Source organism: Syngnathus leptorhynchus, chromosome 3 (assembly GCF_054491065.1).
Source record: "Syngnathus leptorhynchus isolate UIUO chromosome 3, UIUO_Slep, whole genome shotgun sequence".
NCBI lineage: Eukaryota > Metazoa > Chordata > Actinopteri > Syngnathiformes > Syngnathidae > Syngnathus > Syngnathus leptorhynchus.
Window position 1 is genome coordinate 9,791,465 of NC_141197.1, and position 19,620 is coordinate 9,811,084.

Genomic DNA, 19,620 nt, shown 5'->3' on the forward strand with positions numbered 1-19,620 from the left:
ATAAGTGGAACACCGGAGTCAGGTGTTGAGATGCTTGGCTTTCTTACCGTGGACCATGGTATTGCTGGGTGAAATCAGCGTGTCCCACAGACACACATTTCTGTGGAAACGCAAGATCATTTGTGCCACTGTGTACCAAAAAAGGAAGAAGCAGCAGTGCTGAAAAAAAAAAACTCGATGCTGACCTGTTATCGTTCGACTGTCCAGCAGTGGCGATGAGGCTCGAGGATGTGATGAAAGCAAAATCTCCGCAGGTCTTTGTGTGACATTGCCAACTCTGCCGGCGAGATTAGCAAAAGTAAATGTTGTTTAAGAGTGTATCAGGACTTCCTTTTCATCTTATTTGCAGCCATTTTGGGCCATGGAGAAGAATCAGGTTTGAATTTAAGAAGTGTCAAGTACCCGACAATATATTCCACAATATGCAACTTCAAAACTGAAACTTTGTATAATTTAAAGAGCTAGAATTGGAAACATCAAACTTCAAAAATCCCCACCCTTGGAAAATATCATTACCTTAACATAAACACAACTACGATGGTGCAACATAAGGAAGTGAGGTGGTGTCAACAAATTGCCAGAACAATGCCACCAGGATTTAAGCAACGGGGGTTGGTGAACTCACCAGGTAGGGTTTGGGGTTGGATGATGTTTGGTTGACTTGCCACAGGCTGAGAAATCCCTCTCCGTCAGCGACTCCGCACTAGAGCAATCAGAGCAACCTCATTAGACAGACAAAACAAAGGCAATGATGTTGCATGTATGCATGCGTGTGGGTTGCACGTACTTTGTTGCCCTGGGAGTTGAAATAGAGTCGAGTGACACGAGCGTTGCCTGCTTGTCTGAAGCAGATGAGCTGCTGAGGTCTGTTCCATTCAAACATTCTCACACTGCCATCCTGAGCTCCAGTCATGTCTGATACAAAATACACATGATGAATAAGTGGAATATATATATATATATATATATATTTGCAGATATATATCTATATCTATATATATATATATATATAAACAATGAGACCAAGATAAACTCAATTGAAAAAAAAAACAACTTACAATACTGATATATGGGGTGGGAGGTCATTCTCTTGACGTTATTAAGATTTCTCTTCATGATCTGGAAAAGATAAATGAGACACCAATGGATAATGGCAACTAGGCTGGCTACAACAACCCTCACCTACCAAACCCTTCTATCTTGCAATCTGCATCATAAGGCGCGTATTTATCAACATGGCGGGAACGAGGAGAACCCAGGCCGGATGTAAGCGTGACGCAAAGCTGCACCTTGGGCGACAGGGCTGTGAGAGCGCACGCTATCAGTGTCTCTCTCAGTAACGCAAACACACTCGCTGCCTGTATCAGCCACCATAGACTCAGCAGGCCAGCTGTTTAGGCGGCACATCTTAGTTTTCCTATACATTGATAAGAAATGAAAATACTAATTTCTCACAAAATGTGCAAAATGTATTTAGCAGAATGGAAAGCTCTTAAGCATTTATGCAATATCCTTGATATCAATATTAAGGTCATATAATTTCACTAAGACACTTACTTGGTTATAGTCGTGAATGTGAATAGTGTTTGTTAAGATTTATAAATGGTATAAAAATACACGGATGTGTGTATGTGTGCATGAGCCTGTACCACGCTGGCCCCCATGCTGGTCTGCCCGCTGCCCAGCCATGGCATGGATGCGGACACGGGGATCTGAGGTGGAGCAAAGGGACCAGAGCTGGCTTGGGCAATGTTGGTATGAGATGATTTGTAGTCCACGTCGTCAGAGCTGCAGAAACGGTGCACACTTTTACAATTCTAACAATTCGTTTATCATGGCATTGAATAAGTCGTTTGAAGGAAACGTCAGAATTAGTCAGACCTGCGGGATTCCTTATCAAAGTCCTCTCCGATCCAGGTGTAGGGTTGCACAGCCACCAGCGTTGACACATCAACTTCTTGGACATCATGGGTGGAGGCCAGCACTATTTCATTTGAGTTAGCCTGGCAAAGAATGCGAGCAAGTGGGGGAGAGAGCCAAGGATGGAGTGAACCAAATGATAAATGGTTTCCTCTCATTTCCAAGAAAGATTGTGAAAAGCAGTACCTCCAATTAATATAAGTACTCTACTTGAAGCCACTTTATTCAAAAGCATCAATGTTGTCGATGGAGGTCTCTTTCAAGCGCTCTACTTATCAAAATTTTGAAGCAGTTTGACGGTTCTTTTTGTAGGCCAAATCATTTATAAATGATATGTGCCAATTACCAGTTACTTGTTTATCCTCTTCACCTCTCTAATTTCAAGCATCAATGATATGCAATCAAATAAATATAAATCTGGGATCAGTGAAGCCTTATGGCATATTTGCCAATACATAAAATTCACATTTTATTTACCTTGTTGATTGCAAATGCCATGATTATGTCCGACTCCTTGTGAATGATTTTTGCTTTGCCTCCCGGGTAGCCCAGATCTGCCTCCACCTGGATAAATCAGGAGAGCAGATAAAAAGCAGGTTCAACAGTACACATTAAGAGAACTTTTAACACAAACTGTTAATTAGTTAAGAATTTGGATGGAGAAATCAACTCAGCTGCAGCCATCTGCAAATTTTGTGGAAGCAGTATTAGAAGAGTGAAGCTAACAAGAAATGAGTAGTTTGAGAAAAATCTGACAAAAGTATCAGAGATGGAAATCCCACACAGCTCTGACAGTAAGCATGCAAGTTAGTAATTATATTTTGTGTGCAACGTCGAGGAAGCTTAGATGCTGTTGTCTCCAAAGAGTGTGAAACATAAGAACATCCATCTGTTATTGGTAGGAATTTGATGTGAGAGTGGAAAACACAGACATCCCTGTGGGGGGTTAAGATTAGCCTTGACTAGATCATATGCTTGAATAGCTGCAGTCATTATCAAGCCAAGCTGGAGAGCAGACATTCACCAGAACGTCTTAAATGTTGCTCCTTCAAGCTTAGCCATCTAGTAGTGACTACCACCAACAGTCAGAGGGACAGACAAAGTTAGCCTGGTGATACTTGGTAATACTACTACCTTGTTGGGACCGCTACCTCCAGCTACCCAGTTTGGCCTTACATGGTCCGTATGGTTGTCTACAGACTACACAACACACATCAAGGCGTAGAACACACCAACACAACACAGCACAGCACAGCACAGCACGACACAAAACCCATGCACACACACAGAAAAATAAAACATGGAATGAAAAATAAAATTCAAAGAATGCTGAAAGGATTTTTGATGCATGAAATATAGTCTGAATGTGTGCTATGATGAGGCCACCTCAGAGTGTGGAACACTTATCTGTCTATGTGGGTAACCACACAGTAATGAGCAGTTCCAGACATCACAAAAGTTACTTAACCGTCACGTACTTGAAGTTGTTTCAGAAGTCAAAGCAAGGATACTATCAATATCAACAGATAAATGCTCAGGGCCTGAATTACAAAAGGTTTGCACACGCCAACGGGCGAAAACGTGACTGTTCAGGGCAAAGAGATGTTGAAACTGATCTCCTGGTGCTGCGTCTAACTAAAGTGCACAATTGGAGCGTAGTTCATTTTGCGCATTCTGCGAAGATTTTTTTTCAAATAGATGAATTTGGCACATGAAATGTGATTTATCAAACTTAATATGAATCTTCTGGTGTACTTCCAAATGTTCTATTGTGAAAACCATGGGAGCTATCTAACTTGCAAAATCAAAGTCTCCCACACTTTTACATTTGTTGCCAACAGCGCGTGCAATCGGTTAAACTAACTGAACACTCAATTCATGGCCCGCTATTTGGGAAATTAGTCAATGAGGACTTTTCTGTGTAATAATTTACAATACCATTAATGGATCAACTTCAAGGAGTGTTGGTCCTAAATGATGTCCCACAAACACAATATTACACATGCCTTTATCCCTGTGCAAAAGAAACAAATATACCAAAAGCATGTAATCAGCTGACCTCACTCTGCTTCCTTTTCTTGGTAAAGATGTAACGAATTAAGGTCTCCTGAAGAACTTCCTGTTTGACAAGAAAATGCCACAGGCGTCGAGCTGGAAAGGACTGATGATTTTTTGTTCTACAAGACAATAAATACATTTAAACATGTCAGAATTATCAGAATTAATGAATTCTCAGATCATCTCATTAATACCCCTCATAATGTACAAAACAAGGAATTTGGGTTCATGTGACAGCAAAAATGAAAATGCAGAGAATTAAACTATTACTATCTGCTGTAAAAGGGTTCCTAAATTGGAGCTACTAATCCTGATTATTTTGGTAATAATTGAACTCAAATGATCATTAACTTTTTGGTACAGAACAAGAACATTTTTATATGTGGTCAAAAATATTATGAAGAATACATTTCTTTGAAACATGAATTACAGTATGTCAGTTTCTTTCAGACCAAACAAAATGTATAAAATTTGTAATTTCAAAATAAAAAAAATGCAAATGTTCAAAGTATGGTTTTTGTGATTGAGCAAACCTAGTTCACTGGATGCATACTAATGGGTTTTTTCACATATAATTATGTCAATTTTGTAATGGTGGAGTGTAATAATCGTATTTGTAATTGAATTTCGTTCAAGTGCACAGAGCTTGACTAAATCATGTATTGATGCTCAAGTAAAGATGCCTGACGTTTATGGTCTTCTCTAAAGTCAATGTGCGTGTCAGTGTGATTGATTTACTGTACAGCAAGTCTTACTTAAAAGGAGTGTTGTCTGGCTCCAGCATGGCCTTGTGTCGCAGTATGGCAGGACCGCCTCCAGCACTGAGGTCAGTAGGGTAAGTGTTAATGTAGTTGGGAGGTGGACCGTCAAATTTATTCATGGTCTCCAATAAAATATGTTCCCAGTTTTCGAGGGTCTTCAACACAGCGTTTGTGAAAGGCGAAGTGACTGGCAAGTCTGCAGCAAAAACAGCACACAAACATATTTGAATGAATATGCTACAGTTAACTGAAGAGTAACCCGATAGTGTACGTTTGTACCTGCAAAGTCAAGCCCAGTGATAGGGAGGAAGTTCTTAATAGAGTGATGAAACAGTTTCACCATAACCAACCGGATCAGAGCCCAGCTATGGTTCCAAATGGACAGCACACAGGATTGTTAAAAGCAGAAGCACAGCCTTCCAAATAACGGGCAAGAAAAGAAGCACAACCCACCTGTAGGAGTTGGGGTCAGAGTGCTCAGTCATCTGTGTGTCAGAAAGGAAAGCGTCGTCATCATCTTCATCATCCTCTGCTCCACTTTCGTCAGAGTCGCACAAAGCATTGCTCTCTGACAATGGCAGGAAGGGCTGAGAAGAAAAAAAAAAAGTAAAGGTGAGAAGGAACAAGGGAAGTAACAAACACCACATTTCATTTGTTTGGGTGTAGAGTAAATTGTACGAAAAACAAAACAAAAAAAATCTTATTGATTCCAAATGTGGAAAAATGCAGTTGATGGCTTACTTTGGCCACAAAATAGTCCCACATGCTCAGCTCTGGGGGAATAAATTTCTCCCTGTACGTGGGTCTCTCTGTGGGCAGAGGAGGTGGGGCGGCCGGCGTTTCCTTCACAGGGCGACCAGGTACCAGCATCCTCATATTAAATCTGCGCCTGTATCGGTCCCCGTCCTCAGCTGGGGCCTGAGTGGGCACCACTGACGGACAAAAGAAAGACACAACATTCTTCAGATTTTCATTCCATCGGTTTGGTCCAGACTGCAAAATGCTGAATAAGGAGGATTTGAGACTGTGCATCACTGTAATGGCAAAATATCCAGAAATACATCAGGATGAGTGAATTGCATCAACACCCAGAACACATCCAACTGGCAATATGTAATCTGTGCAAATCTGCACTGTAAAAACATTCAGCATACATTCACTTGGATATGCACAAACCTGCACTGTTATCTTGCAGAACTATCACTGGCATTGCACCAGACAAAACAAGACACAACACAAAACAGAATTGACAGAGCAGTTAGACTCACAACACATTCTTGTATGACTGAAACTAATGCAGTAGATCACAAAATTGGAGACAGAGAAACAGCAATGAATGATGATGTTCAGTAACTCAAATAATAACGGAAAAAGGTTTCCTTGGGCAAACCATGTGAAATGCGTGTGCCTCGGCGTTTGTAAAATGGTGCCGTTATCTGTCCTCAAAAGGTCAGCATTAAAAAAGGTATTAAACTGATTCCTATGAATTGATTGGATTTTAAGAGAGCCACTTTGCCTCTGTTCTTCAAAAACTTGTCTCTACTCGCTCTTTTTCACTTTTAGAGTCGAAATGCCAATCTGTGTCTTCCCCTTCCACAAAACAAAATCAGGGCAGTGAGCAGTGGGAATTTCGAACAACTCAGTGAATCAGTCTACATTGCTATCATTAGTTATAATCACATTCAAACAACTGGCGCACACACTAACTATCACATGTTAACTATTGTTAACATCAAAGGATTAACACTCGCTAATCAAGGCTATTTAAAGAGTTCTAGGTCCACTGCTTCATTACTCTAACAACACCACAGGATGTACCTGGTTTAGCCTTAACTTCAGAATTAATCTGTGGGGGGTCAGCTTGGGCTTCTGTACCGTCCTTGCTAGCCCCGACTGTTGCTTCAGCGGCACAACAGGAATGATAGCATGAGTTGAGCACAAAGGACAATGCACGCACATGCAGTACAAAAGACACACACGTACACTGCAAACAAACACCAAAATATGCTGTTGGCTTATCAAAACAACCCACTTCAAATCACACATGGCTGTTTGTAATAGACATTCAGTGTTAACCACACAACATAGAGAAGGGCGGGTGGGTGTCATCAGCAACAGTGCAAACCTGGACTGTACATCTACCATGCACTTCAATCCTGCAAACCACCAGCTTGTTACTCACAGCTGGTCTTAGTTGCTGGTGCCACAGTGCCTGGCCCACCTCCCTTTGAAACGAGAGGGGGGTACTGTTTGGGACACTGGGTTTCATAGGGAATGGGTTTGGGGGTTTGGGTGAGGTTGCCCTGCTCAGGTCTTCGTGACTCCTGAGACTCCTCTGGCCTGGCTGCCTCAAAATCAGCTGGCACTGGGACACAGGGCAGAGCGCACACTCACACAAGACACTAGACATCTACAACAGCATCTTAGGAAGTACATCAGGGCTGAGTGGACGTTTGTGACCCTGATGACATTACAGAGAAGCATTACAATGCAGGGAGGAGACGTTGACAAAGGGATGGGCCTAGGGCATATAAGTATGGACAGGCAAATAAACCCAGACTAAATGCAAAGACAGAACGTAACGAAGTACACTAACACTAACTGTACCTGGTGGGGCCTCGGGCCTCTTTGGCTTTATTAGGACTTTGGCTCCTCCTCCAAACACTGCGGCCCACATGCGGTTGTTGAGAGGGTGTGCGGCAAGGCGGAAGAGTTCATTGCTGTTGTGGGTGCCCAAGCCGTGGATGAGCAAGGCTAGATAAACAGCCATGACTGCTTCACACAGTAGCACGTTGAGTCTCGGCTGGTCCTCCTCCCTGGCAGACGTCAACAGAGAAATCAGGGACGACACACCTGGAGAAAGGGAACACGCATGCATAACATTATCAAAAAGCATCATAGCAAAGAACAAAAATGCAGTCTGTGCACAATATAAAGGCAATTCACAAATGAACATAATGAGCAGGGTCTTTCTTTCTGTTTCCTTGCCAGAGGCCATGAAGCTCCTATTATAGAACACCATCTGTCCATTTGCACAAACAGACTTCCTGCTTTGCACCGCTTCCCCCACTTTTCATATTCTCTCGCTATCATGTCGTCGATGCGCTCTCATAGGCCATTTTATTGAAACTCTGCCTTGCACAACTCAATTGCACTCCAAACTGATTATGCTAAATATGTCAAACACAGATGAATGAAAATGCAAATCATTCAAAAACAAACAATGGAGTACTTGCTTTTTCAAGTGCAAAACAATTTACCTGGCCACTGCGCAGGAGCAGAGTTTGGAGTGATATGTTCCTCTATGCTTTCTGTGCGGAGTCGTTTCCTCTCACTGAGCAACAATCCCTGGTACACCATTCCAGTAAACTGATTGGCCTCTGTCTGGCTGCTGAAAAGTCAATAAAAAGGTACGCGTTTTCATCTACAGAGAAAAGGACCCTTTACAGTAAATTCCTTGTATGCACACTCGGAGTTGGCATCACTCCTCTGGAGTTATATAAAAAAAAATGAAAGGCCGTGATGTAACTGCACCGAAGAGACATAAAATATGCCAATGAAGATTCAAAGGCGTGAGTTGTAGAGTACCTGTAACTATGGCTGTCACACAGTGCCTGATAGATGCAAGCAGACAGAGATGCTGCCAGTGTGTGTAGAGCATTTACCTGAGGCAGACAGAGACAATTCATTGTTCTAATTTTCCACTCGTGAAAATGACACTGAACAAACTGTGTGAATGAATTTGAGTTCTAACCCGGTCATCTATGACATCTGGATGCGGCGGAGCCTCCATGAGGGTGATGGTGTGCAAGATATCATGAATGTGGTTGCTGAGATGAAGCACGGGGTTGGCTATGACCGTCTTGGTGGTGGCAATGCAGGCCGAGAGCAGAGGCAAGGTGGTTGGAAGAGGGAGGGGAGACTGTAGCTGCTTCACTGTGATCTCCTAAAAACAAAGATAAGTGGCTTCATCATTTACTGTGCCAAGAAGAGTGATACGGAACTTGCAGATACATATGGGAGCTAATCCATTTATTAAACAAGTATGTGGCTACCTGTTGGCTTTCCTGCAGAAGGAACAGGAGCTCCATGCGTACAGAGGTGACTCCTCCGCCCTTGGCTCCATGGAGACTGCAGTATGAGAGGAAAACCCGGAGGAGGGCCTGGTTCTTCCTCAGCCAAGCCTTGCGCCTTTCCGAATGCTGCTGCTTGGCTTGAAGGCGCCGTCGCTCCATTTGGTGACGCTCATAGGCACAGGCGTCTAGTCTCTCCAACATGTCATCCGATATATCCACTGACGCTGCTCGTTCTACCCAGTGCTCTGCTTCTGACTCTTGCTCCTTGCCTTCCACCTGCATATTCATAAAAAAAAAAAAAAAAAACATGATTGGTTTGAGATATTAACGGAAGGAAATGTGGAATATTTCACCTTGTAGTTGCAGATGTTATGCATGGCTGCAATCTCCTTCTCCAGCCAACTGTAGAGCTGAAAACGAAGTTTGCCTCCATCCACCTCGAAGCCCGTGGCTAGTGTGCGCAACTCTGTCATTAGGATTTTTAGGCAGGCACGGAACTTCAGCTGCTCTGCTATCACATCCACCTCAGACTCACTCTAAAACATAAAAAGAAAAATGATCATTTTCTTGTTCACTACGAAGTGTTACACCAAGCTCTACTAGTAACTAAAATAATTTCTTTTATACCATTAGATTAAATGCTCTATTTCATTTCTACCTACCCACCAGAGCAGTGCTTAAACCACCAAATGTTCCCTTTGTGCATGCGCAGTCCAAGTGTGCAATGTATTTTAACGGCTGAGGCATTTAACTACAACTCCAGCCATTAAATCTCTGCTCCACTTTGAAAATGTTACGGCTTTGCTCCACTTCAATGGAGTCATTCTCATAGTCACGCCATATTAATTGAGTACATTTGGATGATAGATTTAAATTACACATTTTTGAATGCCAGAGCTGCACATTGGGACAGTTATAAACAGTTTGAAGATTATTTGTCTAACCTGTGAGTCATCTCTCTGTAGCTTCGTTTCAAAAATTCCCTCTGCTTTCGTTCCAGTTTCAAGTTTCTTCATCGTCAGACAATCCTCATCGTCGTCTTCATCATCGTCCTTGTCATCCCCCCAGTCGAGCTTTAGCTCATCTTCCGACTTGCCAATGGGTTGGCTCCAGTCCATCCCACCTGCATTGTCATCTCCTCCCCAAGCCGGGGGAGCAGGGGAAGCCCAGTCCATACCTGTGCTCCGTTCGGATAGCAGGCTTGAATTTACGTTGGCCTTGGATGAAGCCTTGCTCAGGGGAGAGGAGCCTGATTTCTTGGTAACTTTGGGAATTTTAGAGAGAACCTCCAGAGCCAGAACTGGGCAGCCCACCTGTTGGATTACATTGAAATTACTTGTGTGTTAATTGTCAGACTCTGTCGAATGCTTTTGATTTTTTTTATACTTTTAAACAGGAATGGTGTGAGTGTTACAGTCATTGGCCCAGATAAGTAAACCCACCTTGAAATGTGCATTTGCTGTGGTGAAGAACAATTTGCGCTCTATGAGGTTGATCTCATCTGCACTACTTTTTTCTGCAGTGAGCCCCACTGTGGTTGCTGTAACCTCTGAACTCGCAAAGTGCCGCCGAATGATGAGTGGGTGGGTTCTTAGATAGTTGTAGAAACTGAACACTACAGGGTTGCAAGATTTGACCATCACATCTAAAACACAATACAAAAAAAGTGAGTGAGAGAAAAAGAAATGTGTGAATGCCTTCAACCAAACAAAACCTTTATTAATGTTATTGAGACTTCACAAGTAATGTACTGAATGTCTCAAAGCAACTTACCAGGATTATCATCATCATCTTTGGGGGTGCGCTCTAAGAGTGTGTCCAAGGCTTGGGTGTAATCCTTCATTATCCAGTACGCTATGCTGCGCAGGAACGGGTCAGGGTGAAGTCTAGAACAGTGGTAATGACTTCCGTCCCTGTCGCATCCAAGAACCTTCTCATAAAGGAGGCCTTGGCACGTGGATGAATTCTCAAAGTCTGCTTCATACAGCCGAGCAACTATCATGGCTAACTGGAGGTCCTCCATCTTCTCCAGCAACACCTACACACAACAAAACAGTAGATGGGATATGAGAGGCAGATTAAAAATAAATATTAAATGCAAGTTTAGGCATCTAAGAAGCTTTATTTTTTGTGATCTATGTTTTGACTATATAGCATGTGAAACCTTGGTCAAGGAAAGATATGTGGACATTTACCCTATGTATCAATATAATTTGTCTTAGAGCTGTAGAATAACCAGCTGTCTCAGAAACAAGAAGAATCTCTATTTTCAGATATGAAATATGCATTGGTGAGAGTTGTTCACACCTCTATTGCATCTTTGAGTGATCCAGCCAGCAAGAAGAAAGCAGCCGACTGTTCAAAGCGTTGCTTTCCAAGCAGGGAAAAAGCATTTTTTAGAGCTGCCTTCCTCCACCGGTCTTCACTGAAATTATTCTTGAAGAACTGAGTCATCTTCTCATCATGTTGAGATCTGAGAGAAACAAGCAACTTAAGTCAATATCCCCAATTAGTAATACTGTAAATGAAAGGTATGATTTCAAAATGAAATAAATAACTAATATTGATGCACTTTTTTAAGGATTAAAAATAGTCCTACCTGAAGAGCCCCCACAGGACAGCCTTTTTTTTCATGGCCAGGTAGAAGAGAGCAGCATCCAAGGGGTCATTGTGCCTCTGGAATGCAGCCTTGCCCAACTGATAATACAGAAAAATATTCATGATGAAAAGAAAACCTAGACTTTATTATAATAAACTGATGGACGGAACATATCCGAAATCCAATTATTTTAGGTGATTTTTTGGGGATCACAATTTTGTAACATAGCTACACTGTACATATTTTAAGTGCAAGCAAGCACATTTGACATGGTAGTGTGTAATTTGTAATCATTTTCATTAGCCTTACATGAAAGTTAACAAGAATTGGACCTGAAACCATTTTGTGATCATTTCAGTGAACTGAAACTGTTGTGTAAAATAGTCAATTAAACTGTAGCTGTCCCTTACCAGCACTCTGATAAGTTAAGACTTGTAACAAATTATTTTAGTGCCACTATTAGTAACATGTTTCTCAGAATTCAGATCTCTAGCTACCTTTTCCACCATTTTCCGCAAGGTGTTGATGTTGCGTATCCACCAACCAACACCAACAGCTCGGAGTTCAGACCACTGGGGGTCACCTCTCTGCATGGCCGGAATCATATTCAGCAGCTCCTCCTCTGCCTCAGAGTGAAAGGCCCAGGCAAAATGGCATGTTGACAGACCTAACAAGGACATATTGAGAGAGAAGATGAGTGATGGTGACATGAAAAAAAAGTGTCAGCATTAAATGAGCTGGAGAGTTCACCGTATTAAATAAAACAGCAGTGTCAAAGGCAAAGTGTTTTACCTTGGTGAAGAAGCTGCATGCGATAAAGTGGGGGCAGAGAGGTGAGCAGGCAAGTATGAAGACGCATGGCCAGCAGGTACCTCAGTCCACACTCGTCCAGAGCCTCGCCTCCTATAAACACACCAGGTAGCTGTCAACTGGTGTCACTGATATTCATTTGATTGCTAAGTCTCCCCTTTGAACCCTTAAAAAACAAACGGTCCTTTTTCATGTCACTCTGTTTTTCTTGTCCCTGAACCTTCTTACTGTCTCTGTGCTGGAACAACCTGCTAATGTCTTCTCGTCAAAAGACTAAATAAACCGGATTATAAATTACAAAAAGATAATGGACAAGCGCTGTTGGTTTACATACAGTTTCAAGAGCAGAAACAATGGTATTTATCACAATAATTTGATGGTTGAAGATTATCTATGCTGATAAACACGGTCAAGAAAAATCATACTAAGCCTGTTTATAACTTTAACCAACCTAAAGGCTCGATGACCTCTTAGCAAGGGTATTATTAGTTTTTGATAAATGACACTAAAATAAGTGCAACCGGTATCTGTTGGAAAAACATTACATTTTTTCAGTTAGCAGATGGACATTAAATGTTTTTGTTTTCACTTTATGGGAATGGGGACAGTCGCAACATATTGACTATTACGTTTTGGTAAGATTAATTTTCAAGGACATTTGGACGATGCTGCAAAGTGCTTGACTGAACTGTGGTGTGCACATCTGTTGTGTAAAGATAAATCACTGCATCAATGAAACATTATGCCACCACATATGTTGTACGCTCCAAGGTATCAAAATAAAATGACAGCGCATTGACACAATTTCTGACCTGTGTATTGTTGGTCAGTGGAGCTGGTGACCTCAGCACTAGTGGTTGCTACCGTGTCAGCAAGGGCCACTAAGAACATTTGCTCGAGTCGCGTTAGTCCAGGGAGGCTGGAATGCATAAGGTGACTGGACAACACCTAGACAGACACAAAGGACGAGTCATAATGAAGCTGCTTGATGCTGTCACTCTGTTTTTTGGCTACTTCTAATAAGTACATTTGCTGACTTAATGTACCATGAAAGCATTTAGAATTTCTACACTTGATAAAAATGTAACACATAACAGGTTCATTTTTTTCAGTCTTAATACCTGTGCATGTTCTGGTCCAAAGTAGGCAGGACCGTACTGTGAGAGGTTGATAACACGAGATTTCTTCTCAGGTTTGTCAGTGGCAAAGTTCACAAAGTCGTCTGTGGTGACTGTTGGCACCTGTTAACACAGTCATAAGTAGAAAAGGAATCAGCGTCAATCTTCAACGACAAAATGCTTTCGACCGTTGTGTACAAACCTGGAAGAGGTCAGCATACTGGTCCTCGGCCGAAATGTGCCCTGCCTCACCGTTGGCCACTTTGGGTCCTTTGACAGTTTCTTCCGCCCCCTTGAAGGAAGTGTCTTCGTCAGCCAACATGAGCGCGTAGAGAGGCAGCGGGGGGATGGAGTTGATTTCGGTATAATCCCTTCCTCCGTCACGACCGGCTACGATGGTGTCTTTTGCGGTGCTGCCGGTCACACTGATGGTTCTGGACAGATGTCTTCTGGCTCCACCCTCACCTGCCTCTACATCTCTTACTACAGCGACCTCCCCAGCAATACACTTCACCAAATGAGCAAGAATGGCCTGGCAGAAAGACGATTAAAATACACACAGGCAATTGCTGTTAAATACTACTAGAACAGTGGTCATCAAATATAGTAGAACAAGCTCTCTCTAGTGGAATGCTAAAGAATTACTGAATTGTCAAACTTTGCATAATTAACCGACTGAAAGGGGAAAGTCACGAGCAATACATTATTTTAATTGAATTATTATCAAAGTCGTTTTTTGACTTCCCTTTATTTAACCACAGTGTTAATGTCGGAAGTATTTTTTTAAGCAGAACATGTTTGAGAACCACTTTACTAAGGGATGAGGATGACTCACCTTGGCGCGGCGAACCTTTCCCAAATCCATGAGCTCAAGCAACTGGGTGGGATGATATTGGGGTAGAGTCGGGGACAGGGAGTGAGCTGCCTCAAAAAGTCCACCCTCTTGAAGTCCAGCTGGGGCACGTAGGGCCTCATCCACTGCGGTGCTTCCTTCAAAAACACTCTTAGACCTGGTTCTCCCTTCGAAGACTGCGGAAGAAGTTGCGGTTTGACCTCCAGCAATGTCTGCAGATGACAGGTTGCCCTCCTCTCCCTCACCAGGCTTCTTGTCCTGGTGCCACTGGGCATACACATGCATCTCGCAATCCATGCCCACCACCAAGATGCCATCCCTCACCCAAGAGAGTGAGACTGGCAGGGAAGGAGTACCATCCACAGAGGACAGCAGGTCCACTGCCCTTAATAGGATCCAGCGAGAGCGGATCCCCTGTTTGATACTGCCCCCTAGGGGAAGGGTGATGACAGCCACACCTTCTTTGCTGCTTGTCTGCTCATTGACCATGCCAGAGATTCGACCGTACATAAGAATGTTGGATCCAACCCCCACTGTAAGGATGTGAGAGCCATCTTCTTTTGACAACCAATCCAAATGGACGTAATGCTTGATGTTGGGTGAGTTGTGGTCTCGGCTCATGTACAGGTCCGACCTGGTACAGAGAGCAATTTCCTTTTATATTTGAGACAGCTGATAGCAGCAGAGTAGCTTACAGAAATAGGCAGTTGCCTCCCTGACCTGCTGTAAACAAAGAGGTTAGAGTCCACGCTGACTCTCGGGTCCAAGGTTGATGAGGGTTTGTTGAATTCTTCCAAGTGGAGAGTTTGCTCCAAAACCCACTCTGAACCACCAGTTGATTCACACTCATAGATAGACACATGCATGGAGAAATCTTTTCCAGAAATCTAGAGGGGGAATAATAAAAAAAATAAAGTGGAAATCTATAAAATGGCACAGAAATGATTAAAAGTAATGCTGTATTTTGAATTATCACCTCTTTTAATACAACACAGTGCTACAAAACTTTGTCATTGTCATTTTTAATAATTCTTCACAAATAAATAATGATCTTTCCCCAAGTTGTTTGATTTTTTTTTTCATCATTAACCAATTTAAAATGTTATGATTTCCTGGAGAACAAAACCATTAACGCTATTGAACACTAGACTGAAAAGTTTGGCAAAAGGCTGCCACTTCCTCACTATGTGGGAGCCATTTTGGATTTGATTTTGGAAATGCAAAGAACATGCATAACAGCTATGACAAGTCTTGTACATAAGGTTTGTTGACTATTTTACAAATAAAAAGTATTTATACTTGAATAAAATCACCGTCTAATTAATTAAGGCTACACAGACTCGCCCCATGTTTTGAGGGAATTGCATATATAGGCAACAACTGATTAAAACATGTATAATGTAATCTTGGCGCAATAGAACATTCAAATATATTACCTGTCCTTGACGTGGCTGTTTAAAAGCCACAGCCAGCCTACCGGTGTAGGAGCATGACACGGCAACAGGCCGCCCTGACACAAACACAGCGCTGTTGTTGTCTTCCTCTTCGTTCATTAGAGCCCACGGCTCCCAGCGGTACATCCTCTTGTCCTGCTCATTGTCACTATCTCCATGATCACCCTCGACGGCACATCGCCAGAACCGCACCCGAGAGTCAGAGCAGGTAGTCACAATCAGATAAGGAGCCAGGCATACAGGGTAGATGGAGGAGGAACTGAGATGACCTAAAATAAAAACAAGATGAGTAAAACAAAAATACTGTGTAACGTGGTACCAGATACGCTCCTCTTTTTTTAGCATGTAGTACGTAAATAATTTGCGACATAGAAGGTAGCTAAATCTCTATTTGTAATCCAATTCTTTAAATTGGAAAATAATAAGAGTCAAGACAATGCTCAGGCTGACCAGCAGACGGTGTGGCTCTGGTAACCTCTACCCCATGGGGCAGGTCTAGTCGCTTGCTGTACACCAGTTTGGAACTAAGGATGAGTTTGCTGGCTGACTGCAAGTTGACTGTGGAGGCTGAGCGTGGAAGAGGCCTGATAGGGGAGGTCTCTGGAGATGAGTCAGGATTCATGACTTGATTGGGAACCATGAGCTGACTCTGGAAGCTAGAATCTTCGTTCAGATCATCTGCGCACAAAGACACAGTAATGATGAAGCTGGATTGCATTTTAGATATGAGAGTATGCAATAAAACTACCAAATAATGCTATAATTAAAAGAAATCTTACCAACACAGGCCTGAACAGACTGGAGGTGCAAGTGCCACATTTGTAGCACTGAGTTCCTGTTTAGATCCTTTTCTATCAGCACCAGGAAAAACTTCTCCGAAAATGGTGGAGGGTGGTAATCTGGTGTCGGAAAAGTTGATTGAATATGAGGTTTTCAAAGTTGTAGAAGGTGCAGTATTAAACAGATAGTATAGTGCACCTTGGCCAGATGGAAAAGCAGTTGTGTGTGTGTCTGGTTCTTTTTGAGGTTTATAACCTAGAATGAAGTCCTCTTGGAAGACATGGAGCAGCTGCGTGGTGGCACCACACTGTATTCCAGATGGAAAAAGAAGACACAATTACAATACGTATTCTGTGTACACAATGTTAGCATTGCAAGATGTGGAAAGTGATGTGAAGAGCAATGACTCACCTGGTTTGTAATGACATCCAGCTCTATGATACAGCCAGGTCTGGCAGTAGACTGCTGACTGACAATGTTGAAGACTTCACCAACTAGTTTCTGAACCGTGACACAAAACGATTGTAAGTGTACAGAAAATGTGGTGAAAATGCAAAGATATTTTTACGTAATATACATATGATGCTAATTTCTGCCTTAGTTGGTTTTTTTCCTCCCCAATATGGGTGAATTATATTCAGTGTTGTGTTTTGGTTAGTTCTGCTTCAAACTAGACACCCACCGAGTTCGTCCACAAAATATCTTTCAATTCAAAAACTGGGAAAAGGTGACATATTGTTATGGTTGCCACATGACATGTGGCATTTGTGTGTTTCTGTGTGTTGGTCCACTCACAGATGTTTCCGGATCTGAGAGTTCATCTAGTAGCTTTCTGGCATCGACCACAGCTTGATACAGACGAAGGTTCTTACCATCTGATGCCACAAAGCAGGCACTGGCACTATTACAGTATGTTCCTGAAGGGAACAAAATATAGTGCGACAGTGAGATGAAACAGACTTTTAAGGCTGTAGAATATAAGGAGACGATGATTTCCTTTGCATATTGTAGCAGAGTAGACTTTGATCATCTGAATGCTAGATTGTTGTGTGTTCTTCAATACCAAATGCATGACTGCCTCTCAAAGCTATACGAAATGTTACTGCACTGTCTTTTATTTTAGACAGATGGTATCGTGAAATAATTCAGACATCTTTGACATGTTTACCAAGTACAGAGCTGGGGACAAGTGAAGGCAGCCAAGCAACATTGCTGAAAGCAGAGGTGTGCAGCGAGTTGATCCGAGCCAGTTCGGAGACCCCTCCGGTGCACGAGAGTGGTCCAATGTGATCCACTCGCCACAAGATAAGTTCACTGTAGATGGCATTGGGGTCATGGAAGGTCCTTGTTGCTGCATTGCGGAGCTGCTTCCTGATAAACAATGAGAGAGAGATCCTTGTGATATTTATTGTCACTACCTCTTCTGGTTCTTGTCCATTATTTCATTGCTTCTTACCTTGGAAGTCCCTTTGGAAGGGGAAAAGTGGGAGGTTGTTCCCCATCCATGCTTCCAGGAGCCGAGGGAGGTGTAAGCAGTGCATTATGGTGCGAGGAGGTGAGCAGCAGTGGCAGCACTGTATGACAGGCTTGATCATTCAAATGGAAACGGTGGCCACAATAGCGAAATTTGTGGGATACGGTCAACACATTGGAGAATGCAGAGTGCTCGGCGAATGTCACGGCCCACTGGAAAGGCAGACAATTTTCTCAGATTCGGCTAGCATACAAAAATATTACTATTCCCGCTCCATCCCCCCCACACACACCTGGTTAAGAGATCCGTCAACATGCTTGGAGACCATCATAACTGCAGGACTAGTGCCGGGATTAGGAAAATAAGAAGAGGCTAATGCAGGCAAGCCAAGGCCAGCCGAGGCTGAGGCAGAGTGAGCGACGTGTTGAACCATCCTTCCTTGATCGCCTGCCCTGAAACTCTCCCTCTCGGTCAAAGTACAGGCATACATCAAGATGTTTTTACTCAGAGAGTTGGCATCGCCTGTAGGAAATGCCACTGGGATACGGGAGGAAAAGGACACCTGTAGGCATATTGGGCAGGAAAGATAACCACAATCATTCATGCTGATTTGATTGTTGGATTTACAGAATAATTGCTGACCAGCCAAAACATTCTACCGCAAACATTAGCTAATTGTCAATGAGAGCCAAGGCAAGGCTGTATCAAACGGTATGCCTTTACAAAGATATTGAATTTAAATGCACACTGTCAGAGAGGATTGGAACACTTTGGTTGGCTTATTTAGCGTCACAAGAGAGGCAAATCCTCCTCCACTATAATCACCAGTGAGTGTAATGTATGCCTGGATGAGCATGTGGCACAGTAATCACTGATTAAAAGCAGCCAAGCTAATATTTAGGAGAAAAAAAATGACTTAATTTCATTTGCGTGACATTAAAAGCAGGACACTGCATGGCTTTCAAACCATCAAAGCTGTTCTTACCTGAACCTGTCGGAAGATCCCTTGGTTAAATTCATCCAGGTACTTGACATGCCAAACAAGGAAGGAGCCATCAGTTGGGTGGATGGTGAACAACATGTCAGGACTCTTATTCCACTCTGTGATTAGAATCTCCATCCTCCTTTCCAGCAGCATTGAGGGCAAAGGCAAGCTGGAGCTGGATCCTGGTGAGGATGCCTTTGTGCTTCCCTGCTCCCCTGTCTCCGCTTCCTCTCCAAGTTCAGATGAGCCTTTGTCAGACATCTCATCCAGGTCTAGAAGAAAAAAAAATAAAATTCATCATGTGCTTGTGCCACATACACAATAAATGTGTCATTAAGGAATGTCCACTGCACTCTGGTCGTACCAAAGTCAAACTTCAAAGGGGATCCTTCGGGGTCCAGGGGGTCTTCTGTTGCATGATCTAGCTGCTGTTCAGAGTACTTGCGAAGCTGTAGCATAAAAAGATCCATCGAGCAGGTGAAGCTTAGATCTTTATTATTGAGCCAATGAACCACAAATCCTCCTGCCCCGGTGCCATCATCTGTGTTGAAGAGCGTAGAGTCTGCCAGCATTGATGGGATGTCTGCAAGTGAAAACAAGGAATAAAGAGGAAGCGGAGACAGATCGATCATTGAGACACAGTTAATCAATACAGATAAGAATAGTGTATGCTGTAACTAATAGGAGATGAAATGGATCTAAGGTAAAGACGGCTGCTTCGGCGAGAAAGCC

The 19,620-nt window shown here is 42.8% G+C and overlaps 1 protein-coding gene across 3 annotated transcripts in view; it reads right to left on the bottom strand.

Annotated features, from left to right (window-relative positions):
- Positions 1 to 19,620, bottom strand: part of dmxl2 (Dmx-like 2) — a 29,898-nt gene that overhangs the window by 2,278 nt on the left and 8,000 nt on the right. The window contains exons 10-53 of one of the 3 annotated variants that reach the window (XM_085907837.1): positions 19,253 to 19,471; positions 18,889 to 19,160; positions 18,196 to 18,465; positions 17,886 to 18,115; positions 17,598 to 17,800; positions 17,225 to 17,346; positions 16,841 to 16,930; positions 16,628 to 16,736; positions 16,429 to 16,548; positions 16,100 to 16,327; positions 15,632 to 15,918; positions 14,916 to 15,082; positions 14,178 to 14,829; positions 13,545 to 13,874; positions 13,346 to 13,465; positions 13,037 to 13,172; positions 12,207 to 12,317; positions 11,912 to 12,081; positions 11,415 to 11,512; positions 11,123 to 11,288; positions 10,589 to 10,853; positions 10,258 to 10,460; positions 9,760 to 10,128; positions 9,169 to 9,351; positions 8,795 to 9,091; positions 8,494 to 8,685; positions 8,328 to 8,404; positions 8,000 to 8,130; positions 7,347 to 7,592; positions 6,922 to 7,104; positions 5,481 to 5,671; positions 5,193 to 5,326; positions 5,019 to 5,104; positions 4,734 to 4,935; positions 3,980 to 4,097; positions 3,055 to 3,120; positions 2,398 to 2,484; positions 1,882 to 2,003; positions 1,650 to 1,788; positions 1,059 to 1,119; positions 788 to 915; positions 626 to 703; positions 186 to 277; positions 48 to 100 (exon numbers count right to left, since the gene is read on the bottom strand). In XM_085907837.1, coding sequence (XP_085763963.1) covers positions 48 to 100; positions 186 to 277; positions 626 to 703; positions 788 to 915; positions 1,059 to 1,119; positions 1,650 to 1,788; positions 1,882 to 2,003; positions 2,398 to 2,484; positions 3,055 to 3,120; positions 3,980 to 4,097; positions 4,734 to 4,935; positions 5,019 to 5,104; positions 5,193 to 5,326; positions 5,481 to 5,671; positions 6,922 to 7,104; positions 7,347 to 7,592; positions 8,000 to 8,130; positions 8,328 to 8,404; positions 8,494 to 8,685; positions 8,795 to 9,091; positions 9,169 to 9,351; positions 9,760 to 10,128; positions 10,258 to 10,460; positions 10,589 to 10,853; positions 11,123 to 11,288; positions 11,415 to 11,512; positions 11,912 to 12,081; positions 12,207 to 12,317; positions 13,037 to 13,172; positions 13,346 to 13,465; positions 13,545 to 13,874; positions 14,178 to 14,829; positions 14,916 to 15,082; positions 15,632 to 15,918; positions 16,100 to 16,327; positions 16,429 to 16,548; positions 16,628 to 16,736; positions 16,841 to 16,930; positions 17,225 to 17,346; positions 17,598 to 17,800; positions 17,886 to 18,115; positions 18,196 to 18,465; positions 18,889 to 19,160; positions 19,253 to 19,471 — 7,803 coding nt within the window. The remainder of the gene's footprint in view (positions 1 to 47; positions 101 to 185; positions 278 to 625; positions 704 to 787; positions 916 to 1,058; positions 1,120 to 1,649; positions 1,789 to 1,881; positions 2,004 to 2,397; positions 2,485 to 3,054; positions 3,121 to 3,979; positions 4,098 to 4,733; positions 4,936 to 5,018; positions 5,105 to 5,192; positions 5,327 to 5,480; positions 5,672 to 6,921; positions 7,105 to 7,346; positions 7,593 to 7,999; positions 8,131 to 8,327; positions 8,405 to 8,493; positions 8,686 to 8,794; positions 9,092 to 9,168; positions 9,352 to 9,759; positions 10,129 to 10,257; positions 10,461 to 10,588; positions 10,854 to 11,122; positions 11,289 to 11,414; positions 11,513 to 11,911; positions 12,082 to 12,206; positions 12,318 to 13,036; positions 13,173 to 13,345; positions 13,466 to 13,544; positions 13,875 to 14,177; positions 14,830 to 14,915; positions 15,083 to 15,631; positions 15,919 to 16,099; positions 16,328 to 16,428; positions 16,549 to 16,627; positions 16,737 to 16,840; positions 16,931 to 17,224; positions 17,347 to 17,597; positions 17,801 to 17,885; positions 18,116 to 18,195; positions 18,466 to 18,888; positions 19,161 to 19,252; positions 19,472 to 19,620) is intronic. The other 2 variants (XM_085907835.1, XM_085907836.1) reach the window with 2 other exon arrangements.